Source organism: Mauremys reevesii, linkage group 5, assembly GCF_016161935.1.
Source record: "Mauremys reevesii isolate NIE-2019 linkage group 5, ASM1616193v1, whole genome shotgun sequence".
NCBI classification, from domain to species: Eukaryota; Metazoa; Chordata; order Testudines; family Geoemydidae; genus Mauremys; species Mauremys reevesii.
The window spans coordinates 116,047,405-116,069,037 of record NC_052627.1 but is presented as its reverse complement, the minus strand read 5'-3'; the positions used below and the strand labels follow the sequence as shown (position 1 = coordinate 116,069,037).

Sequence of the window (21,633 nt, the reverse complement as noted above, 5' to 3'; positions counted from 1 at the left end):
GGGGTGCTGTAACTGGTCCAAACAGAAATACTCTGAACTAGTAGTGTTCTTGTCTTACCAGAAACCCAAGGAATCTTCTGTGGGGACTGATGAATATCTACACAAAAATAAGCACCTTTCATGTCAAGAGCCACAACCCACATGCCCTCTTCTAAGGAGTGGGTTATTGATCCCAACATAATCATTCAGAATTTTGACTTGTAAATAAAACCATTTAACTGTTGAAGATACAGAATGGGTCTCCGACCTCCATTTTTATGGAAAGGACAAAGTAGAACCTCTTTCTTGATGGTGATGAAGCACTTGCTCTATAGTCCCTTACTGAAGGACAGAAACCACCTCCTGATGGAGAATTTCCTAGTGAGAGTGGTCCCTAAAAAGGGGCTGAGGAGGGGATTAGTGAGGGGAAGGGAAGAGAAACTTGATAGCATAGCTGAAGTGAATGAATTTCAGTACCCACTTGTCTGTTATTGCCTTCCAATTGTGCACAAAGAGGGTGAGATGATCACCGAAGGTTTGGGGGACAGTATGTAATGGCATCAATGGAGGTAAATGGTTCCTGAATGTCCCATCAGAATGAACTCCTTGGTAACGGGTGGGGTTGAGCAGCAGCAGTTGAGATGGAGGAAGTAGGGTATTTGGGGGTTGGACCCTCTGCTGTTTACGTGATGGCTCGTAAGGGCACTGGTGATAAAATGCCTGGGGGCTGGGTTTGTAAGTTTGCTTGAGGTGTTTCCTCTTTGGTGCCGGGATGTAAATGTCCAGGGAATGGAGGATTGTCCAAGAGTTGTTAAGGGAATGAAATGACTCATTGATCTTCTCACTGAAGAGATTAGACTCAGCCAGGGTAAGTCCTCAATGGTATTCTGAATCTCCCAGGGAAACCCCAAAGAGTGAAGCCACAATTTGGACCTCATGACAGTGGCTGGGGCAATGGCTCTAGATGCATTACATGTTGCATCCACTGCCGCCTGTGGCAATGTTTTAGCCATCAGATTGCTTTCATTGATGAGGGGTTGGAATCAGGACCTGTCCTCCTGGGGCAGTTTATCTCTGAATGCCACAAATTTAGTGTAATTTGTGAAATAATATTTCACCAACTGGGCCTGATAGTTAGCAATTCTATATTGAAGGCTTGTAGATGAAAATACCTTCTTCCCCAAAAGGTCAAGGCGTTTATCACCCTTGTTAGATGGGTTGACTTGGAGTCCTGTAATCTGGATTGTTCTATGTCTGCCTGTTCTACCAAGGAATTAGGTGCCGGGTAGGTAAACAGGAACTCTGCCCCTTTCCCTGGAACAAAATAATGCTTTCCCACCCTTTTTGAGTTGGAGCACAGGAGGCAGGAGTGTGCCACACTGGGCTAGTCAGTTCCATAATGGCTTTGTTCACTGGGAGAGCCATGTTGCTAGGGCTAGAGGGTTGAAGGATGTCCAGGAGTCTATGCTGCATGTCACAGACTCCCTCAAGTGAGATCAGTTGCAGCCCTCTGTAAAAGCTCCTGGTATTGCCTGTGGGGGATGGGGATAATTGAGCAATAGCTTCATTGGGTGAAGAGGATGATACACCCATTGGAACCATCAGATCTGCCTTCGCCACATACTCTGATGGAGCCTGTTGGTACTGGCTAGGGAAGGTGGTTGCTGCGATTCCTGCATGGATCCCGGGTGTCTAGTATATGGATTCCATGGTCTCAATTAAGGCCGATATGAGGAGATAATAAGCTGCGGGGGTCCTCAAAGCATTCAGTTTCAAAGGTCCCTTTGATTGTCATGTCTGAGAGGAGGATGGCTCCAAGTTCTCCTAAAGGTTCTGTCCAGACTGGTCTCTCTCAAAGGGGCGCAGGCTCATCAAGAACATGGGATTGCTCTGATGCAGAAATCAGCTCATTTTCTACTGGCAGTGCTGAAGGAAGAATGCTCTGACTTGTAGCTGTAGTGGAGTTTCCTCTGATGGATTCCTCTAAATGGTTTCCTCTGTTGTACCGATGTCTCTGAGGAGGACCAGACCTGATAGAAGAGGGGATTGCAAGTACAGTAAGGCAAAAATACCCCTCAGGAAGTAAAGGTCTCAGTTCATCCCTGTATTTGGGGAGTATGGGAGGTTGGTACAGATAGATCCCATACATCAGAAGGCAGATCCATCATTGGCTGAATTGGTACCATGGAAGGGAAGTCCAGCATGGTACTCCTGGATGGAGTTGTTGGACATACCTTCACTGCTATAATGATCAACATCACCAAAAAACACCTTTCAAGATCCACAGGCCCTATACATGCCTATCACAACATGTGGTCTACCTCACCCAGTGCACTAAATGCACCAATAACAACTATATGGGTGAAAATAGATAATCACTACTATCCCGAAAGAACTCACATAGGAAAATGATAAAAACAAAACCACCACAGAGCTCACTTGTGGGTGAACACTTTTCACAAAATGATCACTCTACATCTGACCCATCAGTCTTCAGCCTCAAAGGAAACTTGCACAACACTTTCAAAAAATGAACCTGGGAGCTTAAATTCATAACTTTGCTAGACACTAAAAATCAGGGCCTTAATAAAGACACTGGATTTATTGCTTATGACAACAATCTGTAATCCACTACCCCCCTTTTTGTCCTGAGACTCCAGGAGGGTTAGGGGCCACTTCATCTTGAACAGGGGCGGCTCCAGGCCCCAGCACGCCAAGCGCGTGCTTGGGGCGGCAAGCCGTGGGGGGGCACTCTGTCGGTCGCTGCGAGGGTGGCAGGCAGGCTGCCTTCGGCGGCATGCCTGCGGAGGGTCCGCTGGTCCTGCGGCTTCGGTGGATCTCCCGCAAGCGTGCCTGAGGAGGGTCCGTTGGTCCCGCGGCTTTGGTGGACCTCCCGCAGGCAAACCTCCGAAGGCAGCCTGCCTGCCGTGCTTGGGGCAGCAAAATCACTAGAGCCGCCCCTGATCTTGAATTGTCCCTTACAATACGTGCCAACTACTTATGCTAAACTATATGATTGATCTTGTATTTAGCTGTGAGACTCTTAGTACCTTTCCAGACCTGAATAAGAGCTCTGTGTAGCTTGAAAGTTTGTTTCTCTTATCAATAAAAAATGGTCTAATTAAAGATATTACCTCACTTGCCCCATCTATGTATAAACTATTAAAACAGTGAAACTACTAGGACTATAAAACTATGTACGATCGATCTATCGATAGATATATAGATAGATAGATGTCCTGAAAGAACAAGGATCACTGTGAACACTGAGGATTCTGACTCAGGCAGTAAGTGGGTCACACTGTAATAAAATTTGGGTTCATAAATACAGATGCTACATTTATTAAGTAATCCACATAGATGTAACATGGGCAGTAGATCTTACTCCCTTTGATGCCAAAATTACAGACCTCCACTATACGAATTAAAGGAGAATTTCTATTAGCTAACAGAAGTGACAGGACCTATGATATCTTCCCAGCAGGCCACCTGCTCAAAGGAGAAACATAGATGCACATGGGGCTGGTTTGATTCCATCTAGCTAAGATCAATGTTAGATAAAACACCACACGTACATCACATGTTCAACCTTCCCCATGGTAAAGTATAACTCATCCTTGAGCTTCTGGGGTTCACATGTCCCAATCTGTAACAATCCATGGCTTCATATATTCAATAGAGGAAAACACGATCACCTATTAAAATAACCACATCCAGCCTGGGAGAGAGAGACATCATGGGCCAGATTTTCAAAACAGCTCAGCACCCAGTGGGCATCCACCCTACTGAGCTGCTTTCAAGATTTGGCCCCATGAGTCCTGTTATCTATATCTATAACAAACTCCTAACACCACAGTTAAACTAAAGGAGCATTCTCTAGAAGAAAGAAATGAGGACACACTGTAAATGGGATCCCAAGAAAGGCCAAAAATGAAGTATCTGATGTTGGTTATCATGAAACCAATCATAATCTAATTGCTCACGTGCAAAATATTTATATTCAATAAAATCATATGAGGGAAAAATGGAATGGTGAAGACAGTATAAGTGATGATTATAAGATAAATACCAAGATGATATTAATTCATTAGCTAGTAAAACATTCTACTTGATTAATTGGATTTCATTAGAAAGCCATCAAATCAATTCTATAGTAACCGCGAAAGATGGTGCCGACATAAATAATTTTTGAAAGAAATTCCAATTACCTTAGAAATTCATTTAACTATGTTTGATAGAATTTGGGATCCATAATTTTAAATTCAGTGTTCCAGTTGCCATAACAACTTAATACGTTTGTACCAAGTTCATTTATGAGCACATCATTTTTTAATTTGATTGCATCATTTGGTGGCTAAGACAGGATTAAAGTAGTTTTTAAGCTAACTCATTTAAACTTTGTTCTTGAGGGATGCTGCTATTCCTGTCTCCGCTAAGGCTCGTAATCAGGGGGAACTAATTTAACAGGAATTAAATAGAATGATATTTTCTTACACTTATTTTCTCTATAGCAGAGACTCTTATTTTGCATTAATAATAATAATACTATCACTTCTTTAGGACTTTCCATCTGAACTTGAACCACCTTACTGAAGCTATGTTATTTACTTAAATGTATACAAGCACCTCAGAATACTCCTTAGTTACACAGAAGTACTTATTTTTTTAGTTTACATAGTAGAAACGGAGGAACAGACTGGTTAAGCCACTTTTCCTAAGATTCCCTAGTAAATATAGGACAGAGCTCAGAAAAGGACCCATACTCCCATAGTTGTTATTCAGCCACCTCACTTGGTTTCTTCTTGCTCTTCAGATTTCTGACTGAATCATAAGAAAAAACAACATTATATGCTGTGCTGATCATAAAACATTCTCAAGTATTCAAAGCTTTTCCAAGGTTCGAAGGGAGTCTTCAGCGGGAGTTCGGCATTTAGCCCACTTCAATAGACCCTTGAAAAATCTACGGATATCCACTTTATATCCACAGAGGTCCATGGACCATGTTTTCGGATTGTAGATCAGATGCAGATACAAATTTTGTATCTGTGCAGGGCTCTACCCTTCAAGTCCTCTGAAACTCCCTGCCTAAATCACTTGCAAAATGGATAGCAAAGTCCTCATTTAAATGGATGCATCCATGGAAATAAATTATGCTGCAAAGTGTGATTAGGGATTTGCTCATGATAACAGGGCTTCCTTTCCTGCATTAAATATATTAGCTATGACTAGGACTGTCTGAGGACTTACTGTCTCAGGAAAATATGTTTTAAACTGTTTCATATTTCAGCAATTATTACTGTGGGGCTAATGCAATTTCAGATTCAGTATTTAACCACATTTATGGCCATCTTGACATATTTTATGATGGGTATGAAATCCTTTTTTTGGGACTCCAACATATAAGAGTAGAGAGATGACAGGCTACATTCACTTAGAGTGTGGGTGTCACCACAATGTAGCCACAGCAACTACAGCAATACATGATTAAATGGATTAAAAGCCCACTTAGGATTTAAATAAAACATGTAATTATTTTTATTTTAGATCAAGAGTCCTAATTCCCAGCCCATCTCCACTGTTTGGTTGATATAGGAACTACAAGGGGAATGTTCTCCTGAAACAGGAAATAGTACATCATAGCATCACACACTGAATTGATACAGACTTGGATAATTGTGAAGAGTTCCACGTGACAAAGGAATAGCTACAGCCTGTAGGCAGCATATTGGGCCACTGCTACCACATGGGAAGGGCAATTGACCCATTAGGAATCCAAAACTGTGTCCCCTAAGTAGAGGCAGGAGTCACAAATCTAGTCAGTTCCTCCAAATGTTTCCCTCTAATATGTAACCCACTAATATCACTGCTATCTTGTCTGGATCAAGCTTACACTAGCATGTTTTCATCCAAGATCCTGCTTTCACTAGGGTCTATGAAAGCTGAATTTAATGAGAGAGACAACTGAACATCAACTCTGATAGTACTGCATTCCAAAGAGCTCACAACCTCCCTCAGCAGCCATATAATCATGTTAAAAATCAGGAGTGACAGGATGGAACCTTGCAAGACCCCAGCAAAGAACTCTGTAGGAAGATGAGCAGTTGCTGATATCTAACATCATGGTGCTTCAATGCATGAAGGAATAGAATCCCTGTAAGGAAACTCCCTTGAGGAAATCCCTACATCTGGCCTGTGACGGGTGTATCAACCCCTCCCTCTTGGCCGAGGAGGCCAGGCCCCCTCGGCTCTGCTGGGCATGCTCCAACTGGAGACAGGATATAAAAAGCCGCAGAGCAGCTCAGTCTGGGCTGACCACTGGTGAGGAAGGAGGTGTGCTGCTGATACTCCTGGGGGAGGACTGCCTGCATTCCAGGAAGCTGAGGCCAACCAGAGATGAACCCCAACGCACAGGCTCGGGACGCCACAGAGATGGGAGAGGCTGTGGAGACCTGGAGACGGCGAAGTGCAGAGCATCAGGTAGGAAGTGACCCAGGGAAACTTGGTGGGAAAGCGGTTGTAGAACCAGAGACAGGCTCCATGTGTTTCGGTAGGATCCCCACCGAGCAGGTGGCAGGCAACCCTGCCACCTAAAGGGCGCTCGTTTGGGACACAGTGGAGAGGGCGGGTCATACGGTGTGGTGGCCCAGCTCACTAGCACTATTGACTCTGGCCGCTAGGCCGCACTGCCCTGATAGCAGGGCCCATATTATTGACTCCGGACGCTAAGCCTCACTGCCCTGATAGCAGGGGTGTATTATTGATGTTGGCCGCTAGGCTGCACTGCCTGGCTAGCAAGGGCCATATTATTGACTCTGGCCACTAGGCTGCACTGCCCTGATAACCAGGGCCATGTTACTGACTCTGGATGCTAGGCCCTGCTGCCCTGATTGCAAGAGTCGCATCACTGACTAAGGCCACAGAGCCATGCAGCCCCGTGACCGTGGACAGTCCTATAGATGCTACTGCGGGGCTGTAACGCACTCCACCCACGCCGCAAGGGGTGGCGGGTGTATCGACCCTGTGACATGGCCCAACAAATAGGTCCCGAAGTCCTTGCGGCCTGCTCTATCAAAGATGCCACAGATACCAGGGCTATATTGCAATCCTAACTAAACTAGGCTTTGGTGTACAATAATGCATATTGTTTATGTTTTTTTTTAAAACAGGTTTGAAACCTTCCCTATGTAAGCTGCTTACTTCTAAGAGAGTTGTCAGTATTTCACACATACATAAAATTCCTCCTTTTTCCACTAAGTGGGGCCATTACTCAACTCAGTGCTAGTAAATACAAGACAGACTTTTTTCCCCCAATGCAATATACTGTAAAGTATAACATTGATGTAGTAGAAATTTTCACTTTTTAAGAGCTTAAGACAAAATAAAAATGACTGTATTAGAGTATGTGCTATTTTAAATAAATTTACTGTACTTATTTAATTTAATTCAGAAAAAAAAACCTAACAAACCCTCACTGAATTAACAATAAATGTGGTTCTTTACTTACAGAACTCTAATACAAGACAACTGCATATTGATTCCTACATGGCACTTGTTCTCTCCACAATATATACACTTCACAGTGCTCAAAACTTATAGCTACATCAAAAGTAGAAGAGAGTGGAATGCATATTTTTTGTCATTTGCATGTATCTATTTTGGATATGGTTGGAGAGATGGTTTAATGTTTTAAGATTTAGATATAAAATACAGGTTCAAGTCACAGCCACAGTTGGCTCAGTCCAACCCCTGTCCTCCCTAAGAAGAACTCTGTGTAGCTCAAAAACTTGTCTCTTTCACCAACAGAAGTTGGTCCAATAAAAGATATTACCTCACCCACCTTCTCGCTCCAACCTCTTGAGGTAGATAAACAAAACACAGTGGGTTTGTGATTGTTTCTTCCATTAAAGAACTATTCCTACCTTTGCTTTCAGTGGGGCACAGACTCGGGATCTTATTGGGTCCAATGATGCCTTTTTCCATGATGTTTATTGTGTATCTATCTTTTGGATGAAACTTTAAAAGCCGAGGCAGAAATCCTGACCCTATTTAATTCAATGAGACTTTTGCCACTGACTTCAATGGGGCCAGGATTTCACCCTGGGATTGTATCTGCTCTGTGTATACCTAAAAGATCCCATGACATTTTTTGTAGGAACATGAACTAGCCCTGGAAGGCTTAACCAAAATGTACCCTCCCCACACACACTGTTGCTACACCCACCACTGATTATTGCCCTCCTACACCAGAGGTGGTTACATCTCTTGTACTGTATGCAGAGTACTTTGATCCTGCACTCTTTACTTGGACAAAATTCCTATTGATGGCAGGGAGGAGGGAACTGACCCCAAAACACAATTAGAATTTTGTCCAAGTAAGAGGAGCATAAGCATTCTCTAGTTTGTAATGTGCTTTGGGGATCCCTCATGATGGAAGATACTATAATCAATTTGCTATCAGTGCCATTATTATTACTATGTACCAATTTGTCTGGTCAGCAGAAAACTCAGCCTCTGTCTCAATACCATGGAAGAGGTGGAAGATATTTTTCTACAGAAAAGTAAACCAGTGGATGACATTTCTCAGAAGAAGTTACTGTAAAAATCAATCACTGACCCGAGAAGTGTAAGGTTTTAAAGGTAGGATCTGAATTACTTACACCAAGGGTATGTCCACATGGCAACTGAAGGCATGATTGCAGCTTGTAGAGGCATACCCGTGCTAGCTTTAGTTTAGCTAGCACAGCTAAAAGTAGCAGTGAAGCTGCAGCAGTGCAGATTTCAGTGTGGACTGCACAGGCTTGCCCAGAACTCTGCGTACATACTCATATTCCTAGCCCACTTCTATCTTCAGCCAAACCAGCTAGACGAAAGTTAGCACAGGTACACCTACCTGAGCTGCAATCACATCTCCAGTTGCACCGTAGCCATGCCCTTAGTCAGGAAGTACAGCAGAATGTTTCTGACATGAAATCACACAGGACAACAGTGGGCAGGCAACGGCACTCATGGGGTGGGGGTAGAGGGGAAAATGTGTTAAGCATTAGACAGGTGAGGTAAGCAAGTTGAAATAAATACAACTAGCAACACATTTTGCAGGTTTTCTTCCCTTTAATTCATACAAAAATTGGTGAATATGGTACAGTGTTTCAAATCTTGTAAGGACTGGTTGTAAGGGTGGTGTTCCTACTCACTTTGAATAGTCACTTACTCCACTTCCAGTGACTTCAATAGGACTGCTTGTGCAGTAAGATGCTACTAAACTGCAGTAAAAGTATGAGACTCTGATCCCCAGTTCCACAGTTCAGAAGATAATGATGATAACTTTGCTCATGAATCCATGTATCTTAGCCCTGGTCTACAATACAAGTTTAGGTTGAATTTAGCAGCATTAGATCGATTTTACCCTGCACCCGTCCACACGACGAAGCCATTTTTGTCAACTTAAAGGGCTCTTAAAATTGATTTCTGTACTCCTCCCTGACGAGGGGATTAGCGCTGAAATGGACATCACCGGGTCGAATATGGGGTAGTGTGGACACAATTCGGCCTCCAGGAGCTATCCCAGAGTGCTCCATTGTGACCGCTCTGGACAGCACTTTGAACTCAGATGCACTAGCCAGGTATACAGGAAAAGCCCCAGGAACTTTTGAATTTCATTTCCTGTTTGGCCAGCGTGGAGAACTCAGCAGCACTCAGCAGCACAGGTGACCATGCAGCCCCCCCAGAATGTTTCTACACTCCCTCTATCATCTCCATCCCTGAGGTTATTGCAGATTAGAAGGCAAAAAAAAATGTACTCATGATGACATATTTTCCTAGCTCATGCAATCTTCCCTCACTGATAGGGCACAGCGTAATGCATGGAGGCATTCAGTGCCAGAGGCCAGGAGAGAATTGCTGTGTTAGCTTAACCGCAAAAGTATCATGCCTCACTAGCGATCCTGCCCGAGCCAGGTCGCTGTGTCACATGCACTGTGCGCTGTGTCAGCCTTGGGCGGGGGCATGACCGCTTTATGAGCAGGAAGGCCATAGATATAGACATTGCATTAGGTAGCTTCTGTAGCTAGAGAAAACATTCCTGTGCATTCGGCAAAGTCTGTGGCAAAAAAAGAGAAGCCCCGTAGTGTAGTAATCATCATGTTCACCTTACATGTGAAAGCCCTTTAGTGTAGTGGTGATCACATTCACCTTGCATGCAAAATGTCCCCAGTTCGAAACCGGGCAGAAACAGGTTATTGTTCCTTTTTCTCACTCCCCTCCTGCATTTTTAGTCTTAGAACAGACCGCGCTGTGAAATTTTACTTTGAATTATATCAATTATGAGTTAAATAATATGGAAGCTCTCTCTAAGTTATAGTATCGGGTTCCTTACCCACTCATCTGCTCTGGTAAATTAACATTTTTGTTAGGGGTGGGGGAAAACTTTCATGAAGCCTTGTATAGGGACTAATGGCTATCTAAGACTCTGAAATAATCTTAACGTGGCCCATAGAGTGCAATCCTTTGTTCTGGATTTGTCATTCCACAAGTTGAACTGCTCCTTACTACTGTCCAGGCTTCATGAGCCATGGGAGCAAGGGGTAGGCTGGGGTAGGTGCGACCGCACGGTAATGCCGGTTGGGAGAGCAGCCTGAGACAGAAGCCTCCAGCTCGCATGATATTCCAGGAAGGATTGAATCTCCATGAGATGAAACTTAAAGAAGAGAATGACCTGGAGTCACTCCTATTCGGTGCTCTAAGAGGAAGACAGCCATGTCTGTCCAGGCACCCTGATCGACCTCACCGAGGTCTGCCAGCTGAGCGGGGTTGAGTGGGACCTCGGAGGGCAGGAGCCAGCATATGGAGCCCCAGACCGGCAGTGGGCTGAGCTGCTCAGCCTGCTGCCTGCCTGGGGTTCCAATCATCCTGGCAGGCAGAGGGCTGAGTGGGTCCAGCAGACGGGACCCCGGAAAAAAGGCATGAAACGATTGCCTTCCGTTGCTTTCATGGAAGGAGGGAGGGAGGGGGGCCTGACGACATGTACCCAAAACCACCCGCGACAAAGTTTTTGCCCCATCAGGTATTGGAAGCTTAACCCAGAATTACAATGGGCAGCGGAGACTGCGGGAACTGTGGGATAGCTATCCACAGTGAACCGCTCTGTAAGTCGATGCTCGCGCGCTAGTGAGCACGCACTCCGCCGACTTAATGCGCTTAGTGTGGACATACGCAATAGACTGTATAAAATCAAATCCTAAAAATCGACTTCTATAAAATCAACCTAATTTCGTAGTGTAGACATACCCTTAGATCAGAGCTATAGATAGGTACCTTACATACTTTGGAGGGCCTATTTTAACAAGTTGCATGTTTTAGAGGATTTGCAGTGCCCCACACAGCCATTATGTACAGATTAAAACAAAAAAGTGGCATAATCTCATGGAAGTCCAGTTGCCCTTATGGCATGAAAAAAAATGTCCAAATGGTTATCATAGGCCCTTATTCATTGGTTTTGTATGAACAAGTGGAAAATCTCTTGCAATCACTCTTGAATTGTTGCAATAATGTTTCAAATGAGAAATGTTAAGAATAGGCCAATGATCAAACCACTGAGCTACCCCTCCCCCTAAATTAAGCAAGGCAAGCTATTCATGTTCAATAGTTTCCATCATATTTGCCATAAACCCTAAACCTAGAGTGCTGTGTGTGGATCATCCCACAGAAAGTGCCAACAATTATTTTGATAAGAACTTAGATTAAAGTGATGGTATATCTCTACCGATGAAATGAGATTAAAAAAAATCTATACGAGATGCTGAAATAGAACATGCCAGGTTTTCCAAGGGCATGTTAGCCAAACAACTTCAGGCAAGTGTAAAAACTAAGAAATAACTGGGAAATGGAGGAGTTATTTCTACTCTCAGAAAGTGACAAACACAGGGGAAAAAACATTGTATTGGAATGAGTTACTGATTTAACAGAGAGATACACAAAATGCTAAGAAAGAAATAACTGAAGAAGCTTTCCATCATGTATATTAAACCAGAACGAGATGCAAGTGCCATGTGAAATAATAGCTGTATAATATTTTACATATATAATGTTTTATAATTTTGAATCACAGTTGGATTATCTATCTTTCTATTTTAGGGTTTTATATTGCTGCCTATCACCGCAGTATCTGAGTGCCTTCCATATAAAATCAATAACAATAGCAAAGTCCCTCATGGACTTAATGGGATCTCTGGCCCTCGTTCCTTTTTTTGGGGGAAAAAAACCCTCTACTTGGGGTGGTTTAATACTTGGGGGAGGGGTTAAGCGGGGAAGAGAGGGAGTTCAGTGGATGGAGGTGTCTATGTTAGGATTTAAGTGAAAATTTAAACATGGAGTTCAAGCTTCAATGTCCAATGACAGAGCAACATGGTGCCCCTTCTTACCAATACTTGTAGAGGCTGGGACCACTGGGAAGGCAGCATATTCAGTCCCTGGAAGAGTGGCACTGTATGTCACTTCCCAGCGTTCTCTCACATTGTGTCAACTGAAACATTCATATTAATTAGCTTTGGACAGAGCTGTGCTTAGGTCCTTGGAATATAGGATAAAACTGGATCTGTCCTAGAGGAAATCCCTCATCACAAGCAAACAAACAAAACTAATTCTGGGGTGAATCACTAGTCCAATGCCTCAAAAAGAAAGAACCAAGCTTGACTCTCAGATCCCAGACTGACTTCATTGGACTGTTAGCTTAAAAATATCTATCTATCTATCTATCTATATCTATATCTATAGATATAGATAGATATATCTTTTGACTTGTAAACAAAGCAAATTAGATACGGAAATAATGAGAGATGAACATGAAATCTCACGAGGAAATTTAGAGAGTCACTTTTCAAAATGGAACCACATTTTAACTTCTGAAAACTTAAATTGTGGCATTACCTGTAAAATTTTATACCCAGGTATACAGATGCAAAAATAGCTCACCATAGTAGCAACAGGCAGTTGTAGGAGATGGCTAAGTGGGAGACCCAAATTTAGATGGGGAGTCAGTCTTCTCCTACGTAGGTGTCTAAGAGACTGGGCACTTTCAAAATTTCCAAGAGTAAGGCAGGCATAGTAACTCCCTCAACATCCCTCTGACAGGCCCAGTGGTTTGTACACAGCTTGGTAGCAGCAGTTAACAAGACAAGAAGCCGTGATCTCATCTTTCACCATTGACAGAGGGAAGAAAGGTTGGGAAAGGAGAAAAATCCCAGGAAGATTTAACAGAGAAAGCATCAATTTCCTTCCAGACCAGAAAGTACAAGAAGAAATCATAAGACCTGCTTTTGGGGGCAGAAAGAAAGTGACATGACAACAGGCCAAATTCATCTCTGATGCTTTCAACAGGGTGAATCTGCTCGAATTACAGTGGGTCTGATTTGCTTCTGTGCTGCAGTCCCTTTATGCCACTCTAGTGGTGAGAAGGGGTGTTAAAGGGGGTGGAAACAGCTCCAGGGAGTAGCTAGTGTATATATGGGCTCACTTGTCAGTGAAGAGCTGCTGACACAGCAATGTGGCAGGTCCATTTCCAGCCCCTGGCATAGGATGTAGGTCGAGAACACACTGTATTCAGGCCAATCTCTACAGTTCAGGGCCCTTAAGTGTTTTGGGCTGTGCCAGTCCCAAAACAGATCCCAAATATGTGCAAATGGGGTTTAAGTTTCCTTTCCCCACCTATTCCTCCAATCAACACAAGGATAGAGGCACTGATTGGGTATTTGTTTCGTAGGCTCAGAGGGTTTAATAATATTAGAATTTGGGACCATAGTGGGAAAGTGCATATACAAAACCAAAATTTGTGGCTCAGGCCCATATTTATATTAAATTCTATTAATAGGATCCATCACAAAAACTACAGAGAAGTGGGGAGAATGTGTATTTTTTTTACAGGATGTTTGGTTACACATAATTCATTACAATGCTAGGTTACTAGGACAACAGCATATTGGTTTACACTGTGAAGACAATTTCTATAACAGAAAAAGCAAGAAACCTATTATTATTGAATAACACCTTAGAGTTTGCAAAAAACAGGGGGGAAATAATGTGAAAGAACAGTTTTCAGATATCCATTTATGGCCATAATTTTCCACTGTTCCAGGTCATGACCATGAAAAACAGAATATAAAACACAATGCTTCATATTTACATTTGAAATATTTGATTCAGATCATTTTAAGGACAGGCTGCTTGTTAATGCTGTTCAGACCTGGTCACGGTGAAAGCCCACATGATTGCAAGACACGAAAGCCCCAGATGCGGGGACTCCTCACCTGTTTAAAGTTAAGCCCATGATTAAGTGCATTGCTGAAGGGTAGCCTAAATAAACAGAAACTTACGTCATGACTAATGTCTCGTCTCCAGGTTCACTGAGTAGCCCATCTACGAAGACTGATGTACTGGTGAAATTATGTGTACTCCATGTCTGACCTTCATCTATGCTGAACCTTTAAAGAGAGAAATGTCTTCCATTCATTGCAGCTCTTAAATAAATATCATAATTATTGTAATATGTTGGATAAAATCTCATGAGCATTGTACCATAGGACTCATGATCACCAACACACAGTTGCAAAAATTGGGAATTCTTTGCCTACTTAATGTAGTAAATTAAATGCGACTCCTCCCTCCCTAACGTGCCCTGGGACTCAGCATCTCCATTAAAAGATGTCTATTAAACTGAGCATTGCTGGATGTCCTCAGTCAGGCCAGCACTAAGGTTTGTCGCTGCATGATCTTGCTATACGCCCACAGTGATTTCAGTTTACCCAGTTTTATTTTTGCCACAGTTCTCTGCCCATAAAATCTAAACTTGACAAACAGAATTTAGTGAAATAGGATTGAACAAAACTGCTCAGTTACTAAAACGCAGGTAGGCAGTGAGAAAAAAAGAAGCCAACCAGACTATGACCCTTCACAAATTCAGTCATCTGGTTTCTAAAGGACAGTACTGTGCATATCCTATCAATTCTTGTATGTAACAGGCTTCGAATTAAAACAAAACAAATTAATGTGCTGATTATGTCTTTTTTCCCTAAATGGTTGAACACATTAACAAACAAAGAGAGAGAGAGAGAGAGAGAGAGAAATTAGTGTGAGGCTCTGCTATTTCCTTCCCAAAAAGAAAGGAAAACAGAAATAATCTCCCTCTAAATGACAAAAAAAAAACCAAGAAATCTCTTTGCTTTCCCTATATTTAACTCTAATTCCTCATATACGCTCTCCCCAGACAACTGATCACAAACTTGGCTTATATACGTGCAAGTATTATCATTATGTAAAATTGAAGCATTGATCACTTGCATTCAGTACATATACATTACTCTTTGCATAATTCTAGAGATGATAGTTCTGATGCTATTCCAAAATTCCGATATGGGCAATGGTATACTGCCTACCTAAATGCATTCTGCAGCTATACATTTACTCCCTACCCCAACCTGCACGGCAATGTTAGTGTATACAGTTAAAAAAGTTACTGGATTTTAGTGGTGGATTAAGTGACCTCTGTGTATAGTTTGTACTGCAGTCCACTTTGGGAAGCTTTTGAATGAACAGGGCCATACTGATGCAAAACAAGTGTTATTATTAATGATGTAGCAAACTACTTTACCAACAACTCCACTGGGAATGCTTTAATAAAATGTCCACCTGCATTTTGTTGGTTTAACAAATGTTAAATTAAAGTGGCTCCACCTGGATTTCTTACACAAACTTACTAAAAAGCTCATTACTGATTGATTCTGAAGTACGTTTGAGGTCTTGAATATGTAATAACCCTACTATAACTGACTGCAGCATTACTTGAGTATTTTCAGAGGGATAGAAGTGTCTTTGATGGCCACAATGACTCCACCATGGTCCAGATACAAGATGTGATGTTCTTCTTCAAAGACCTAGAAACCAGATAAAAAGACCAAGCAGATGTCTGGGTTGGAAAAAATAAAATGCAGTACGAAAACATTATTAAAATACTTGTCAATGTATGGCTTTCTAACAGTCTGCTTTGTTAAATAAATTCAAAAGTACATAATAATTAGTTTTATTCCTACATTGTACACAGTTATTAAAGACTGTTTCTACCATGTGGATCAAGTTCTCAAGGTTGTGAAGGAAAATAAATTTATGCTGGTGAATTGGGAAATGTTCAGGTTCAAATCACAGTCAAATAAAATGCCTGTAGGTGATCTCAGCTTCTAACAATATGCATTCTTCATTCTTTCCCACTACATATCTCTTTGTGACCTATCATCTTACTTAAGGTATTTGTCATATTCTATATATCTTGCAAAATGGCATGCCTTGAAGTGTAATGGTAAGAAAAACAGGCAGGAAAGTTATTTCTGTCTGTGAGATTCTAACACATTCTTCAAAATGTACAGAACACTATGTAAATTGGTATGAGTTATATTTTCAGGATAAAGACGCTATTATTAATACTTAGTTTGTCTAACTATAGACTTTGTGCAGTTTAACAATGAGGTCACTTTGTGACTTTTGAATGGTCTAAAAAGTCAGGATGTATGTGATACTGGCTTGGTGACACAAGCGATGAATCATAACCAAGATTTGAGGATAAATGTAGGGTTCTTCCCTCTCTTTTCCACAGCTCAACGATTTGCACAAAAATCTCTCTGGTGGAAGTCCTGAATCTCAATATTGTTGATATTCATAAACTATTGAAATAGCAGCCAAACAACCAAAGGAAAAAAAGAGTACAGTGATTACCATTACAAAGGCTAGATTTATCAAGTTAGTATACAATGGTATCTGAGATACACAGTTATTTCCTATTTTAAGAATAGGGAAATATTAGCTATCTCACACAATATTGTGGGACAGCTGTTGGTCAGTGCAGACTTTTCAATAGCAACCTATATAAACAATACCTAGGCTTAATAGAGACTATACACCAGGAAAATGAAAATAATCCTTTGAAAGTCCAGAGCCAAAATAACTGAGGAAAGAAAAGGAAAAAAAGGCAAAAGCTTAATCTGAATCACTGGAAGCACTAAATAAATAAATATCTTTTCCTTTCTACATCTGAGATTTGTCATAAGAAAGTGTCTGCTTGCTTCAGATGTCTGTCAAACTTCATTTAACACAGCAGCATGTGATAAAGTGAGCATTAATGCACACTCCTTGAAAATTAATACACATACATTCTACCCCTTATACAACCTGACAAAGAAAAGTGAATGAGACGTTTGCTTTACATTGCCTTTGAGAATGAGAAAACACTGACAATGCTAAAAGCTTCTCTTTATTCATTTTGAAGCCATATCAGTGATAGACTTAAGTGTAGAAGAAAACCCTCCCCCCCCAAGCACATTCATATTCACTCCAAGGAATGAGGAAGCATTAATAAAGCAGAAAGATCCCAGCTAGAAGCTTGGCTGCATGTCTTTCTCTCACCTAATAAGAACATCTTTAAAAGGAATCCTGTAGTTTCAAGAATCACTTTGGCTGTCTTCCATTTACAGACCAGCACCAGATATGAGAAATTTATAGTCCTGTCTGCTTATTACATACAGCTGCATATTTTAGAGAATTCAGTAATGGATAAACACTAATTTTAGATGCACTTCAAAAGGATCAGATCAGATGTAATCAGATAAGCAATGTTTGGATTCCTCTCCAAACCTTCTCTGAACTGCTGCTCAAATAAAAAAAAATGGTTACTAACCTTTTGTAACTGTTATTCTTTGAGATGTGTTGCTCATGTCCATTACATTGTAGGTGTGTGTGCTCGTCCCATGAACCAGTGCTGGAAGTTTTTCTCTCAGTAATATCCGTAGGGGACTGGCTCTGGCACCCTCTGGAGTGGTGCGTGTATGTGCTGGTACAACAGGCGTCAGCGGCTCTCCACTCCCTCAGATCCTTCTTGCCGGAACTCCAACAGAGGGGAAGGAGGGTGGGTCATGGAATGGACATGAGCAACACATCTTGAAGAACAACAGTTACGAAAGGTTAATAACCGTTTTTTCTTCTTTGAGTGATTGCTGATGTCCATTCCATTTTAAGTGACTCCCAAGCAGTACCCGAAGTGGGTAGGAGTTCACAGATATGTTGATTGCAACACAGCTCTGCCAAATCCAGTGTCATCTCTGGCCTGCTGGGTGATGGCGTAACACATCGAATAATGCACAGTCTTTCAGGTCATGTAACTTGCTGTCTGTCCAGCAAGTTACATGACCTGGTCTGTGAACAGTGCCAGGCTGGCAAAGGGGAGGTCCTGGATGGACTGCTGAACCTTCACCGTCAGGCCTGATGACTGCAACCAGGTCGCACGCCTCATGGAAATGGCCAAAGCCATGGTCCGGGTAGGGGAGTCCGCCGTATCTGAGGTCACTTGGCGGGCTGCCCTGGCCACAGCTCTGCCCTCATCCAGAATAGCTAGGAACTCCTTCCTGGGCTCCTCTGGCAGTGAGTCTGCAAACTTGGCCATGGACTGCCAGATGTTAAAATCATAATGGCCAAGTATGGCCTGCTGGTTGGCCACTCTTAGCTGGAGGCTGGCCATATAATAAATCTTTCTGCCAAAGAGATCAAGCATCTTCATCTCCTTATTCTTAGGGGCCAATCCCGGTTGGCCCTGTCTATTGCGATCATTGGCTACTGATATCAGCAGTGAGCTTGGAGTGGGGTTTGTATACAGGTATTCAAATCCCTTAGCAGGGACATAATACTTTCTCTCTGCCTGCTTGGAGATGGGGGGCAGGGAGGACGGAGTTTGCCATAAGGCCTTGATCAGCTTTACCCCTCTCTCGTGGACGGGCAATGCCACCTTGGAAGGGGCTGCTGCAATTAAAAATCAAACAGTGAGTCGGAGGGTTCCGCCAACTCCTCAGCCTTCAACTCCAGGTTAGATGCCACCCTCTTTAGAAGCTCCTGGTGACCCTTTACATTGTCTTTGGGAAGTGTGTGGGAAGGTTCCGCTATTGCCTCATCAGGTGAAGAGGATGAGGAGCAGGTAACAGTGGGTTTGCCAACTCTGTAGCCTCTTCCAGGGGAGCCTCAGCCAAGGCTCGCTGATCCTGGGGACCTTGCTCTGACTCCACTTCCAAGTCCGGCGGCTGGCGGGAGACTGTTGCTGTTTCTCAGATGCCCTGAGACTGATTGGTGCCCCTGCGATTGTTGGGGAAACCCCTAGGCATTCCATAGTTGCTAGGGAACCGTCCAGGGGCCCTGAGGCCATGTGGCCACTGCTGGTCCCAATGGGAATGCTAATTGTTGTTGGCCTTGGCCTGCAGGCAAATCATCCTCCTCACTCTCTGAGCCTGAGGACGGAGAGACTCGTCTGGGGGACCAGCACGGTGCTGATGCTGCCTCTCTACCTTGTTCCCATCTACCTGTTCTCTGCAGGTCTCCACCAGTGACCTGTACTGGGAAGATGGCTCTCGGTGCTGCGCCTCCAGTGACCGGCGGCAGCATTTGGTGGATCAGTGCCGGTACCCCGGTGATCGAAGCCTCACACTTTGAGAGCGGTGCTGCTCCATGGACCGGGAGCGAGAGGGGCAATGTCTTGGCTCAGGAGATTGTCGACGTGCTGGTGGGGATCTGTAGCAGCGAACCAGAGACAGATGACGGGACTCAGGTGACTGGCATCTCGGCTCCCTGGAGTGGTGCTGCGAGTTTAGAGATGGACTCGGCTGCTCTGGGTATTGGTGCCGGGACTCTGGGGACTGGCAACGTGCCTCCACAGGTCTGCACCAGAGACCTGCTAATTGGTGCCGGGATCCTGGGGAATGCTGCCTAGAGTTCTGGGAACAACGCTGGGAATGCTGACAGGTAAGCCGACCCGTATCCGGGGATTGGCAGCGCTGCCCAGGTGAGCACTAGCGAGGCACCTCTTGCATCAGGGAGCAGTGCCACACTGATGGAGACCGCTGGAAAGGTCACAGGGCAGGCTTACCCCTCGAATGGGGCACCTCTCTGGCGCCGCACGAGTGGCACCAGAAGGGACAATATGTCCTTAGCAGCCTGAAAGGCCTCTGGCATGGATGGCACCACCAGGTGCCGAGTGCCTCTGCTGCTTCCTTGAGTGACAGGTGGGTCTCGAGGGGATGCAACAGCTCAGCGGGCCAACGTCCAGCGGGCCAACGTCCAGAGGAGAGGAGCTGCCCTGCACTTTCCTCCGGCTCGCTCCTTCCCTTTACATAGGACAATGCCCTCTCCTGGCCTTTCTTTGCTTTTTAGTTGGTACCAGGGTTGGGGATGCTATGGTGCTTGGAGCAGATTTCGATTTAGCCAACTCAGAGGCCGGTGTAAGGGCCAACTCCATAAGGAGCACTCTAAGTTGAATGTTCCCTGCTTTTTGGTTCATGGCTTGAAACTTTTACAAATGCAACACTTTTTGTTCACGTGGGTATGCCCCAAACATTTCAGACAGCTTTGATGGGGATCACTGACTGGCATAGGATTTTTGCAGTGGCCACAAGGCGTGCAGCCTGGGGATCGGACCATGCCCTGTCCCTAGGCTAAGTCCCATAGGGGACTAACTATTTCTAACTTATGCACTAAGGGAACTAATAAACTATACAAACTTTCTAAGAACTATATACAAGAGATTCACAGTTTTAGAAGGAAAGCTTGCTGAGGCAAGGAGACAATCCAGCACCGTCACTGTTGGTAAGAAGGAAGAAGCAGCTGGAGGTGCCCCTTATACTGGTGCATACCCATGCCACTCCAGAGGGCACTAGAGCCAGTCTTCTATGGATACCACTGAGGGAAAAACTTCCAGCACCGGTACATGTGGCGAACACACAAACCTACAATGGAATGGACATGAGCAATCACACAAAGAAGAATGAAACAGTATATGCTGGGATGCATAGTCCTCCAGGTGCTATAATACTGAAGAAAAAGGGAAATTGATATCTGTACCATTTTCTCTAAATTAGGTGAATCCCTCTGACGCCGGGCAAACTGGCAGTACAGCTCATGGTTACACAGCTTGGGTACCATCGTTTTACTCTATATTCTACTTAAAGCTGTGATTCCGTTCTGCTGGTACTGATTGCTTGTTTAATCTCACCTATTCTTTGGAATGTTTTCTATCTTTTGCTGTAAATATTGTCTATAGAGAAAGGACTGGAAATAACAACAGTAAACAAGACTTTAATTAAAAACAGAAACATTTATTGAATCTATGGAAGAATTTCAGATGAGGACCTGATTCAAATCCCACTGAAGTCAGTGGAAAGAATGTCAGTGAATTCAGTGGGTATCAGATGAGGCCCATGGGGCTTAGTTCTTAAGTCTCTATTCAGGCTATGACTAAAGACCAAGGAAGGACTTCCAACCTGGGCCCATAATATGCATGTTCAATAATTCATATAATTTAAGACTCAACATAGTTTAAACACAGAAGGTAAAATCCTGGCTCCACAGAAGTCAGTGAGTTTTTTGTCATTAACTTGAACGGGACAAGGATTTCATCCACAGATGATACTATATAGCAAATCATCTTTATGTTTCTTTACCATTACATTTATACTATTAATGTGACACAGTGTGGTTTACTGATTCTATTGCCAGCTCTGCCACAGCCTCCATCTGCTATCTTGGGCAAGTCAATTAACCTCTCTCTGTGCCTTAGTTTTCTCATCCATACCAGAAGCATAACAT

At 43.3% G+C, this 21,633-nt stretch overlaps 1 protein-coding gene across 9 annotated transcripts in view; it reads right to left on the bottom strand.

The window, feature by feature from the left end:
- Positions 1-21,633, bottom strand: part of SORCS2 (sortilin related VPS10 domain containing receptor 2) — a 767,814-nt gene that overhangs the window by 51,067 nt on the left and 695,114 nt on the right. For all 9 annotated transcript variants that reach the window (XM_039541213.1, XM_039541219.1, XM_039541216.1 and 6 more), the window contains 2 exons: positions 15,808-15,899; positions 14,343-14,450 (listed from right to left, as the gene is read on the bottom strand). In XM_039541213.1, coding sequence (XP_039397147.1) covers positions 14,343-14,450; positions 15,808-15,899 — 200 coding nt within the window. The remainder of the gene's footprint in view (positions 1-14,342; positions 14,451-15,807; positions 15,900-21,633) is intronic.